At 35.3% G+C, this 13,333-nt stretch overlaps 1 protein-coding gene across 6 annotated transcripts in view; it reads left to right on the top strand.

Moving 5' to 3' along the window:
• Window positions 1–11,339, top strand: part of PAN3 (poly(A) specific ribonuclease subunit PAN3) — a 140,063-nt gene extending 128,724 nt beyond the window's left edge. For all 6 annotated transcript variants that reach the window (XM_016209439.2, XM_016209440.2, XM_016209441.2 and 3 more), the window contains 2 exons: window positions 5,726–5,864; window positions 8,433–11,339. In XM_016209439.2, the coding sequence (XP_016064925.2) occupies window positions 5,726–5,864; window positions 8,433–8,573 (280 nt within the window). In that variant the 3' untranslated portion in view covers window positions 8,574–11,339. The remainder of the gene's footprint in view (window positions 1–5,725; window positions 5,865–8,432) is intronic.
• Window positions 11,340–13,333: the final 1,994 nt, after the last annotated feature.

Below are 13,333 nucleotides of genomic sequence, written 5' to 3'. Positions count from 1 at the left end.
TGTAAGTTAACAGTTCAGGAATGTCACCTGTGTTCATAGATACAGATAAATATCATTGCTTGAGGGATTTTTTTTGACCACAGAATTCAAGTCCACTTACCTTTCTTCAAACTTAAAAGACTCAATTAGTATTTTTCCTAATACTTTTTCTAAATAAAGAGAACATGACTACATGTTGAACCATATTTTAGAAACTTTTATGTTTCTTCTGGCATGTATCTCTTTATTTTAAAATGCATGCTTATGGTACTTGTTCTTGATTTTGTTCACTGTTTAACTCAGCTAATGATCTTGTCCTGTGAAAGGTACTTTATCTTTCACACTCTTGCCTTAACTGAAAACACACACACAACCTTTTAACCCATAAATTTTGAGTTGTCTTTGTTCAGTGTTAACATTATTAGAACAAGGTAAATATTGTTAATAGCTGCACCACAGAGTAAATCATAGCTATTTGTTTTTGTATTTTCTTTCTTGATTTTTGTTTTCATGGAGTTAATAATGACCTTATATAGGAAACTACTAAACAAATGAAATACTAGTACTTCCGTTCATTCCAGACACTGTTAGAGTTATAAAATACCTTTCCACATGGTTAAAATAGGTAGCCTATCAGTTCCTCTTTTTTTCTCCCTCTTAGAGAAATTGCCCTTGCAGCCTCTATCCTTCTGTTCCTATCTGGGCTGGTTGTGCTTGAAGCCTGCTCACACTCACACTTTAGAACTGGAGCTTCTCCTCACTTTTATCCTGGGAGTTTTCGTTGTCTCTCTGTTTGTGTCGGATATCGCAGTTCTTGCTTTTTTCCTTGGTTTATTCTTTTTCGATTTAATGGAGCACATCCTCCTGTAGCTTCCTGATAAAGGTGGGTTTTTTGAGTTTTTGCGAGTCTGGAAATATCTTTATTCTACTTTTGTACTTTATTAATAGTGTGACTGGGTATAAGATCCTAGATTGTCCTCAGAAAATTCTTTTTTATTAAATCTTTTAATAGATTATATATGAATACATTTTTTTAAAGTAGGAAGGGGTTTGCAGTAAAAATAATCAAATATCTCTTTTATACCTGACATGCTAGTCTCCTCAGTTTCCCCCACCAACCTTTATTAGTTTCTTATACATACTTTCCAGGTTATGACTATATATTCTTATTTACTTGTCCCCACCTGTAAATTTTTAATATATACAAATTGTAAACCATACAGTTGCCTTTTCTCTATATGGCTTATTTTCTCATAACGATGTATTTTGGAAATCATTTTGTTCAGATATGTTTAGTGTATTCCAAACACTTCTCAATGGTTTACAAATATGACCTAAGATAATCTCATAACCCTGTGATGCAAGTGTTGTTAGTATTCCCATTAACAGAGAATTGAGGCAAAAAGAGGTAAATACCTTATCCAAGACCACATAACTAGTAAGTATATGAGCCAGGTTTGAATCCAGGCAGTATGGTTCCAGAGTCTGTGCTCTTAACCAAATATGCTATGCTTCTTCATAATTTGTGGCCATTTACTATTCCATCCTATGGATGCATTCTTTCTCCAGTTCCTTATTGATGGGTATTTGGTTTGTTTTCAGTTAACAATGCTGCAGGGACTGGCTTAAATACTTAATTTTGTGTGTGCGTAAATATAGGCCCAATTGTGATTCTTAGGTCAGTGGGAATGTCACTGTAATTTGATAGTTATTACAGAAGGGTTTACAATGAGGTTTACAACAATACTTTTTTCAAACTTTTGGATTTTTGTCAATCTGATAGATGCAGTTTTGTTTTGTATTTATTCTTTTTAAAATATATCTTTATTGATTTCAGAGAGAGAAAGGGAGAGGGGAAGAGAGAGAGAGAGAGAAACATCAATGATGAGAGAGTCATTGATGGGCTGCCTCCTGCACACACCCCCGACTGGGGATCAGGCCCGCAACCTGGGCATGTGCCCTGACCAGGAACTGAACTGTGATCTCCTGGACCTTGGTTGATGCTCAACCACTGAGCCACGCCCAGCCAGGCTATTTTGTATTTATTCTTAATGAGCATGTTGCCTTCTTTTTTATGTTTTTGATTTATTTGTGTCCTTTTCTGTCAGTTCATTTCCTTTGCTCATTTTTATTTTTAGTTGGATTGTCTGTTTTTCTTTTTGATATATAGGAGCTAGAGAGATTTATCCTTTGTGATTTTTTTTAATTTTTAGTTTTTTCTTTTTCTTTTGACTATTTAATTTTTTTCTCATGCAGGAATTTATATATGTAGTCTAATTGATGAAACCTCCTTTATCCCTTTAGATTTTTGAATCAAAGTTAGGAAGGCCTTTTCCATTGCAAGGCTGTGAAGGAATTATCTTATGATTTCTTTCAGAATATTTATGGTTTCTTTTTTATATTAAATTTTTGTATATATTTGGAATTTCTATGGGATGTAAGGCTTGAATCCCAGAAGACTACCCACTGTTCCAAAAACTATTTATTGAATAGTCCAGCTTTCCCCCACTAGATTAAGGCAGCATCTTTCATACTGTTTTAATGATTGACATTTAAAAATCTAGCAGTGTTCTTTCTTATGTCCAATCAGCTTGTTTTAGTTAAAAAAAAAAACCCACAAATCAGTAAACCTCATGGTATTTTTATTGAGAGGATAGCATGTTAGGTTTACTAATAAACTTAAGAAGCATTTGTGATTTTAGATGTCGAGGTCTCTTAACCAAGATAATGGCATGTCATTGTGTTTTTTGACTTCTACTTTAGTATCCTTCAGTGTTTAAGTTATTCTTTATGTAGTTATAGCACAAATAGTTTATTCTTAGATATTTTTTCTTATTGCTATTATAAGTAGGAGTCGCCCCCCCCTCCCCATTTTGTCTTCTGGACTGCTTGTTACCAAATTTACATGAAAATTAAAGATTTCTATAAATTTTGTACCCTGTTACCTTACAGTTTTTCATTAGATTCTCTTGGGTTTCCTGGTATACTCAAATACTGTTAGTTACATTGCCTCCTTTTTAATTTCTATGCTTTTAATTCCTCTTGAGTGATTGTGTTGGCTAATGCCTCTAGTAGTACATAGCTAAGTAATAGTACTGTTTGTCTCATTCAGGGTTTGAGCTATTGCTCCATAGTCTTTTTAACTTCCATGCAGATTTAAAGCCATTTTCTTTCCAAACCCTTCCCCTCTTTCCCATGCTTTTAGGGAAGATGTTCAGAAATTCATACTGATGTGCCTTGGTGTGGGTTTTTAATTCATTCTGCTGAATCAACACGTGAGCTCTTTTCATCTTGGAAACCAGTTCTTTACTCCTGGGAAGTTGTGGTCATTGTTTCTTTGATGCTTCTTTTCTCTTTCTGAAATTCCCATTGTTCAGATGTTAGATTTTGCAACTGATTTTCTCATATTCTCTTTTTTGTATCATATCTTTCTGTTCTAATTTCTAGGCAATTATCTCAACTTATTTTGTCTAAAATGAAAAGCTTTTCTAGGTTTTTTTTTGGAATTTTTAAATTTCTGCTGTCATATTTTTAATTTTCAAGAACTTTTTACACTGTTTATCTCTTATAGCATCTAAATTTGGTTTCTCCAAGATGGTCAGAGAGTTTTCGTTTTAAATTTTGTTCTGTTCTGTATATCATAGGAAACAAGAATTTGCTTTGTTTTATTCTCCAGAGCATTTCTGATGCTTGGCTGTCCATTTATATTAAAAATGAGGTCCTAGCACTGGCTATTGTGGCTCAGTTGGTTAAGTGTCATCCCGTGCCAGTTGGATTCCCGGTCAGGGCACATGCCTGGGTTTTGGGCTTGATCCCCAGTAGGGGGCATGCAGGAGGAAGCCGATCAATGTTTCTCCCTCTCCCTTCCTCTCTCTTTAAAGTCATCTGTATTTTTTTTCTCCTAAAGAGCTAATGCAGAGCTCCTCGTGGGGGCAGAAATTGTGAAAAAGCAGAATGTGTGATACTGTTTGGTATGATTTTTGTTTGTTTTTGGTAGACTTCCAAATGTCAGTATTTCTGTTGGGCAAGTCAGCATCTCCAGAAAAGAATCTTCCAACCTTCTCTCTATAGTGTAAACCCCAAACTCAAGGTTTGGGAAGCTAAGGGGCGGGAAAGTATTGGTTGAACAGTCTTACCCACCACCCCTCAGCTCTTGAGCTCCTGCTTTGCCTGGCACACTGGAGGCTGGAGATTCTCTGTTCGCCCTGTCTAGAAAGATTCCTGGTTGAGAGATGGCTTATCTGTTTGCTGTTTATGGAACCTCTTATTACTCTGCTGTTTCCAGCCTCAGTTCACATAGGCACCTTGAGTGGTACCTAATGACGTCAGCCCGAGTCTCACTGCTACGGCTGGCTTCTTGTGATCTCCCCTTTCTGTGCCCCCTGTAGCATTAGAGTTCAGTTTTATTCAGTTCTGCTAAGTCATACCACTTACTTGTCTGCTTTCTACTTTCCAAATTCCTGTGATTTTTTGTGTGTATGTCTCCTATTGTTGCTTTTGATCCCTCTATCCTTGTGTACTTATACCCTCTTAAAGACATTTATGGTTGATTTGGTGGGGGTTTGAAAGGGAGCAGATAAATGGGTGTGTTTAATCAATTTTAATTGGAAGTCCCTGGGGTGATCTTTGCAAAGCACACATGTAATTGTGTTTAACCATGTGGTGGGTTCCCCGCTTATTCGTAGAATGCAGACTAATGTTTTAACGTAACCAAAGGCTACATAATATGACCTTTCTCTTATCCTTGCTTCAGATCTGCTGTTTTTTCTTTTAATTTCCTCCTCTTTTTTCTTTCTCTCACTCATTGTCCTTGTCTTTTCTTTCTCCTCCTTGGTCTTCCTCTCTGACCCTCCCATTGTACTTCTTTTTCTCTCTAGCCTTTTCTCATCCAACCCCATCCATCCACATTGACCTTTCTTATGTTTCTTAAGTGACCCATGCCCTGTTCTTTGGAAATACTGATGCCTTTGACTCAGGAGCATCCTTCCTCTGGGAAGAGCATCCACTGCTTCCTGTGGAAAGCTATGCTTACCTTTCAGATGAATTCATGTGTCTGTTCTCTATTATATCTTTTTCTTAATTGCATTATTTAAATATGCAGTTACAACTCACTTTGGTTATTTGAATGTTGGTTTTTCCCTTCTAGACCATAAGTCCCAAAGGTTGCTGAAAACTAACTGGTAATCTGGTCAGCTTTCCAGTTCTTCACAGTACACTTTCATATCATCACACACGAGTAGGAAACCAAGATCTATCCCCTTTTTGTTTCTTAAACAGGTTTCTATTTTATGCTGGCCAGTAAACAGATGCCTTACCATCTCTCTGTACTCTAACCTAAGGGTGGGAGGTTGTAGGAGGTTGTGGGAGGATAATCTCTTTAACCTATTTCTGAAGATACCTAAAGACATTTCTTTCTTCCCTGTCTTACCTATGGTTGGGGCCTAAAGAAGGAAGCGATTCTAAAATTGGGATGTATAAAGGGTGATTGTCCTTGAGAATTGGAAACTAGTATTCATATACTTGCATGTTAAATGAAATTATTTTTTTAGAAATCTGAGCAATATGAACATAAAATATGAGGTTGTTTAGCCTCCCTATAACTTTTCGAGGCAAAAAAAAAACCCCGACACAAAAAGCCCTTTATTTATTGGATAAAATAAAATCGCTAGTTTTGAGTCTGAAGAATAAACATATGGCCATGTGGCATATAGCATGAGTTACTAAGGTAAAATACTACCTTCTTCAGGTTTCAGAAGGATCCTACCTGGTCAGAGACTGGAGACCGTTATCTGTTGAAACTCTTTAGGGATCATCTTTTTCATCAAGTGACAGAAGCAGGTGCTCCGTGGATTGACCTCAGTCATATCATTTCTTGTCTTAACAAGGTAATTTGTATCTGGATTTTCAAGACATAAATGCTGTTTACAGTTTGTAGAGTTGCATTTTCTATAAATACTGAGAGATTTAAGAAATTAAGATGTGTATTCTATTATAGTCTACAAGACATTTTTATTAATAACTTTTAGATGTCTCTAATTTTTTTTTAATCCTCACCCGAGGATATGGTTTTACTGATTTTAGAGAGAGAGGAAGGGAGAGGGAGAAAGAGCAACGTTGATGTGAGAGAGAAACATTGATCGGTTGCCTCCTATGTGCACCCTGGGGATCAAATGCACAACGTAGGTATGTGCCCTGACTGGGAATCAGACCCATGACCTTTCAGTGTATGGGACAAGGCTCTGATTAGCTGAGCCATACCAGTGAGGGCTCTACTTGATTTTTAGAATAGGATTTTTTTCTAAATGTTCATTGTGCATCTTTTTATTGTGGTAAATGTCACAAAATGACTGCCTCGCCAACCCCATTATACTGTATTTTATTTATATGTTATTTTGTTATACCAAATAAAACAACTGAGTTGGGAAAACAGCAAAATAATTCTGTGCTTAACTATTTTTAAAATATTGAATTCCTTTCTTCTAAGTCATTCTGAATCATGTCGAATGTCCTGCATGTTATCAGTTCATTTACTATTAATTACGGGTATACTAATCAAGTGTTATAATCCTAAAAGCGCAGTACTAGTAATGTCAATGGGCCCAGCCATTATAAATGGGAAATTAGGTGAAAGATATATCATAAATTTACTTGAGAGGCAAGTTTTGTGTTTTTGAAAGGGCTAAGAGAGATACAATTTACAGAGGAAGGAAGGAATGCACTTTCCTGTGGATTACTTAGAATTACATAGCTTAGAATGGGCTTCCAGAAGTAAATCCTAGCCTTTGATATAGGTTTATATCTAAACTGGGTTGGCAAACTGTCGCCTGTGGTCCAAATACATTTGATGGCCTGTTTTTGTATAGCCTGCAAGCAAAGAATTGTTTTTACATTTTTAAAAGATTGTTTTTAGAAAACCAAAACTAAGAAGGGATATGTGACAGAGACTGTATATAGCCCTGAAATTTAAAGCATTTACTATACACTTTATAGAAAACACTTGCTGTCCCCTGGTCTCAACTGTCCCTAAATGACAAGCACTGGGGGAGAAAATACCTGCTCTGTCACATGATTTAGAACTGGTAATATACATTGTTAACCCTCCAGGGAAAATACGGTGTTTTGTTTTTAAGCACTACTTTGTCTTGTTTGAATTTCCTTAAAACTCTTTAGAGAGTATTGTCATAACCTACATTAATACAGAGCAAAACTCTATGTGCTGTTGAACTAATCCAATATGATTTATATATTTATTTTCCCTTAAGGGGAACATTTTTTTCTTGAGCAATGAGAGGAGAATAATTTTCCCAAATTTTAGAAAATAGTGTCCATAGTATCAAAGTGCCAGTGACTTCCTGTATAGAGCCGATATAAACACTGACATGTACGTGTGGTGGAATAGGGTGGGGACAGATGTTATAAGGGAAAATTTTTAAATGACTGTTAGGATAATTGAAAATTTGAAGAAAATTCTATTTCATTTTATAAAATAACTAATAGTAAATAAAATCTATTCCAAATCTGAAAGTGTGACAATTTTCTAAATTTAGAAAAGAGAGTAATAAATTAAAAAGGAGGTATGGCCATATTGATGATATAAAAATTAAAATTTAACATATTTTATTTTGGTGGAAATAATGATTAAAATTAACTGGTAAAATGATTTGAAAGTTTGAGTCTTTAGAATTAGTTTTAAACATTTTAATGAATTAAAAAAAAAAAAGGATAAATGGACATTGAAAATTAACAAAATAAAGTGAAGACCATAACAAGATAAGTTTTTTGATGGACTGAGGATTAGTGTTTACACTTTATAGAGACCTCATTAAAATATCCCTGCTAAATCCTTATAGATCATTGGGTAAAGACCAAAAAACTAGCATTCACACAGGTGGAAATAACAAAAATGAATGTATGAAAGCATTTGATAATGTTAATAACATTGTAAATTAAAACAGAAAGGTACTCATTTGATATGGAGTTGCTGCTAAATTGGTACAACCTATAAATCAGTGGTATCTGATAGCCTTTGGAAAGCAATTTGGCTGTATGTAATAAGCTGTAAATTTACTCATGCTTTCTGATTCAGTGTACTTCTAAGTCCCCTAAGGAAGTAATTCTACAGAAGAAAAAAATTAAGTAGATGGATGAATATGTTCATTGCACTGCAATTTGTGATACAAAAAAATTGGGAGATAGGGAATAATTAAATTATGGTATATAATACAAGCAATTAGGAAAAGCATGAAAGATGGGGGAAACATAGGGCAGCATTTGTGTGAAAAGCATCTGAGCTGAAAGTGTGTTCCTGCTGATTAGTGATATAAAATATTTATGTATGTCCAGAAGCGAATGTGACAAAAAAATTTAAAATGTTTATCTTCATCGCAAGTTTTGTGCTAAAGTAGATAATCTTGTGCATGGTGTGAACTTCATAATTTATGTATCTGTTTCAGTTAGATGCTGGTGTGCCAGAGAAAATAAGCCTCATTTCCAGAGATGAGAAGAGTGTACTTGTGGTGACTTACAGTGACTTAAAGCGCTGCTTTGAAAACACTTTTCAAGAACTGATTGCGGCTGCCAATGGTCAGTTGTAGTATTTGCTAACAGCACGCAGGACATGGCTGAGGAACTTAACCAATAGCGAATTGCACTACAGCTGAACTGTTTCCATCATCTCATTTCACATCTGGGAAACAAACAGGAGATAAGCAGAGCTGCGTGCATTTCAGTCAGGTACACTGTTACGTGAAAGGAAGACTTTCAGTCATCCTAGAGCAGTGGCTGCCATTGGGGCCATATCTGTGAAGAATTTATTTCAGATTAAGGAGCACCATTAGGTGAATGATGTTTCAGCTTTGTTTTTTTCCACTTGTATATGCACTAATTTTAATTTTTTAAAGACTTTTTTCTGATCTTTGAACTTTTGCCACATTGTATACTTATTAAGGGAATCTATTTGCAAGGACATTTTGGGGAAACAATGCTGGGCAGCATTTTTGTCACTGAGGGTTGCAGAATTTGCTCTTTTGGGGATGGGTTGCCCTGAATAATGTAATGGACCAGGTAAATATTTTCATAGAAGTTCAGTATAGTGCATAATTCTTCTAAGAGTATTGTATGCCAGCTCTGTATGCCACCCACTGTTAGTTCAAATTGAGATTTGGGTTTTTTTAGTTTTTTTAAGAACACATGAAGAAAAATATCACTGAATTGTTAGATATGAATTCCCCTATTACTTGATTTAAATCTTTTCTGTAAGGATTGGATAAACAGTAACTGAAGGTGCACATACAGCTCTTTGCTCCAAATTTAACAGAGCCTTTTGTAAAAAAGATGTTTCCCTACTAGTCAGATACATTTACATTTATGCAATCTTTTTTAAATAGAAAAAAAAAATTAAGGAATTGTGTTAAAGGCCTGAAGTTCAGGAGTATATTGCTTTAGCCTCTTTCCAGTTTGCTTTTTTTGTATAAAGTTTTGTTCTTTGAACCACAGCTTTATTATGGTACTTTACACTGGATACAGACACAGAGACACTGTTCGGATGACGAACTAAACACAGCAGTGGTCTGGCATCAAGAGCTTCTGAAGTTTTACAAAGCCTGAATCCGGAGGGATAACAATCTGCTGTGCCTTCGCAGTCACTGCTTAGCCCAAAGTCATAGGACTTTTGATAATAACTATGTGGTATATTCCTGAATAAGTCACTCTCAGAAGTTTGGAATTTTCCTCCTCTCATCTTTCTTAATATTTGGATGTGCAGTTGTCGCCAAACTTGGGTATTCATGGAATTTCTAGTTAATGAAATACTTATACTTTGATACCAGAGACTGCCAAATACATAGGAATTTTCTTTCTTAAAAAACAGTAATGAAGACTGTATCTCCTTTCCCAGCACTGAATGTTTTACTAGCACTGGGTGCTCACCATGCAACTGAAGAAATGTGGAAACTCAAAAGATCAGGAAAGACTTCCAAGCACTTGCAACTGATGTTATAGTCTTCAATTTTAATAATTATACATGTTTGTAGTTTTCAGAGAAGTTTTTAATATTTCTCTGTTCACTTTTTATAAGCTTTAAAATGATTTTCTCTGCCTTGAGATTCGCATCAAGTAAAATCACCTCTCTTCACCTAAAAGCTTTGAAGACTAGAGACACGAGTGTGTTTGAGTCCACATGTGGTAGCATCAGTTGTTAAAAAGAAAATCAATGATTGCATTTGATCTGGAGGGATTTTAAAAGAACATAATGTTCAATATTCAAAGGATAATTAACATTTGCCACCGTGATGTTCTTTTTAAGTAAAAGGAACAGGAACTTGGAGACATTAACATGCAAAAGTCTTTTATCATTAGCTCATGTATTTGAGGAAGAGCAGCTGTCTTTTTATATGTTTTTTGACAAATCGTATTGTAATTCTTTTGTACAAAAAAGAACTACTTGTATTCTAGAAGAAATATGAAATGCTTAATTTATAAGCGGGCTGGAGATTTTTTCCAATATTGTTTTCTTTGAAAATGAAAGGGGATCATCTATTTTAGTTTTGGGGGTCTGGGAACTTTTTGAAAATTTAATTTGTGGACCAATGTTTTGCGAAAGCTAAGGAAGGGCAGGGGTAAAACAGGGCTTGAATTTCTCATTCTGTATAGACCAGCAAACTTCCCTCTGCAAGGCAGGTTCAAGTCACAAACCCAAGAATGTTTGTGTCATAAATGGCTAGTTTGCTTCAGCCCCTAGTAACCTCAGGACTTAGTTTGAATATAAAAGATAGACAGCTGATATGTTTTCATGAGTAAATATCATCAGCCTGAAAACAGTTGGTGTCAGGTAATACATATTTTTTTAAGCTTTGTTTTATATTTATTTTTCATTTAGTTTTTATTGGGAATGGTTTTCAGTAGAACTCTTAGTTCTGCTTAGGTGTTTTTTGGGGGAGCCCTCTTTTCCATGTGTAATTCCATTTAAGAGGTTGTCTAAAAGTTAGTCTTTTTAATTAATAGGAAGATTTTAATATCTGTGAATAGTCAAATTAAGGATATAAACTTCCCATACCTTCCTGTTATAATAGAAAAAAGCACAGAAAGGACAACCCTTGAAATCATGTAGCATTGGTCATTTCTATTTTTTGTACCTATTTTAAATTCTGTTGTTGTATTTACTTCATTGTAAATATTTTTGAGGGTACCTTTGTATTTTGCTTTTGACCTTGGTTCTGTGATTTGGATGTCAACAACTTCCCTAAAAAGCACCAGTATGTTAAGTTCTAATGTCATGATCTCAATATGGGTTATTCATCTTTAATCCTGTTTTCAGTCTCTATGTGTACAGCAGTATTTTTAATAAAGAATTACAGAAGAAACTTGTTTTTTGTATTGTTATCAGTTTATTTAAAAAGATGATTTGTTGAATGATGGGAATTTAAAAGGCTATTTCTTGCCTGTCTTGGAGGAATTTTTGGGCTTTGGATGAAATGGTGGTAGATTTATTGATTTATCAAGTATCTGTTAAATGTCTACTTGGATCTGTTCGAGGCACTAAAAATGCAAATATGAGTACTTGTTACTTACAATATGTATAATGGTACTCAAATGTGTTTATATACTGCATGGCTTACAGCAAAGTTTAGGAGAGAAGACGTACTTATGTGAAAGGATGGGAATGGTACATAGCTAGTCTTTTCAGTACTTAATTTACTATATAGGTAAAGCGTGTCTCTTCCCCCAAATCCTTCAGAAGCACTGTTCAGAAGATAAGGTAGATAAAGAAAATACGGCAAAATGTTAATGTGTGTTGAATCTGGGTACTGAGTGTTCATTGTGGGTTTGTGGGTTTTTTTGTGGTGGTTTTGTATGTTTGAAATGAAAAGTTAATAAAATACTGTACAGAATAGAAAGTGATAGAACTTTAGACAGGTGAAGGGGAACTAGAATAAAGAAGAAGGGATTATTTTCAGCTGAAGGAACTGGCAAGTTGGTTTTAGGAATTCAGAGAAAGGAGAGAAAGTGTGGAAGGTCTTATATGTAGAAAGGATCTTGAAAAAAATCCATAGAATCAGACATAAACTAAAAATGACCATTACGAATTCATGGAGAAGAAAGACTAGCCTGCCTAGAATTGAGGATGGGTTTAGGGATCTTTTAGGTTTAAATTTCATAGGAGAAAACATTAAAAACACTGTTAAAGTTCAGCAGATGTTACACTCTGGCAAATGGAGATGCTATAGCTTTATTGTTTTCATCTGCTTGGAATGGTCAGAAACTGTTGTTTTTCTCTCTTCACCTTTAGCAAGTGCATGGTTAGGGACCCATCTGTAAAACATCCTTTATATCAATGAGCTGGATGGGGAGGGGAGGGTAGAGAATTTAAAAATGCAGGTCCTTAAAATTTATTTAAAATAATATGCACAGTGGTTAATAAACCAGCTTGCCAGAATAAGACTACCTGAGTTCAAATACTGCCTCTGCCACATAGAGCTCTGTGATCTTGCGTAAACCACTTGCCCACTCAGTGCCACAGTTGGATGAATTGAGGTTCAGTCATTCATGAACTGTTTATCGAATGCTTATTATAGGTCAGGCATTGTTCTAGGAACCAACCGAATAACTCTGACTACAATAGACAAAAATCTCTGCTTTTACAGCACTTTTATTCTAGAGGAAGAAGACAGAATATACAATACGTTAAGAGGAAATAATGGATATGAAGAGAAAAGAAAGTAGGGTAAAGGATGTGGATAGGGTTTCCAGATTTAGGAAATAAAAATACAGAAGACGAAATTGAACTTCAACTTTAGATAAAATTTTTTTTAGCATACATTTATCTCAAGTATTGCATGGGACATAGTTATGTTAAATTTATCTGGGTGAGAAGGGTGAAGGGATTAAGCAAAGAAAACAAAAAACAAAGCCTCATGGACATAGACACAGTATGGTGACTGCCAGGGAAAAGGGGTGGGGGAGGTAGAAGAGCCTAAAGAGGGATAAATGGTGATGGAAGGAGGCTTGACTTGGGGTGGTGCACACAATATAGTATACAGATGATGAATTAAAAAATTGTATACCTGAAATCTATATAATTTTATTAACCAGTATCACCTCAATAGATTCAATAAAAAAATATTTATCTGCAGTTCAAATGTAACTGGCCATCCTGTATTTAATCTTGCAACTCTAGATTTGGGGAGTATTGTGGTGACGATAAAATTTCAAATGGGATGCTTTGTGTAGTAGGGCTCACATTTGAGCAAGGACTTGGAGTAAAGAAGCCAGCAGCCATGCAAATATTTGAGGGAAAATAATTCCAGGTCTGGAAATGTGCCTGGAGTATTTGAAGAATGGCCGGAAGGCTGTGTGG

The sequence above is a fragment of the Miniopterus natalensis genome, chromosome 2, assembly GCF_054644295.1.
Source record: "Miniopterus natalensis isolate mMinNat1 chromosome 2, mMinNat1.hap1, whole genome shotgun sequence".
Lineage (NCBI taxonomy): Eukaryota > Metazoa > Chordata > Mammalia > Chiroptera > Miniopteridae > Miniopterus > Miniopterus natalensis.
The sequence above is the reverse complement of the archived record's forward strand: the minus strand, read 5'-3'. Positions and strand labels throughout refer to the sequence as shown.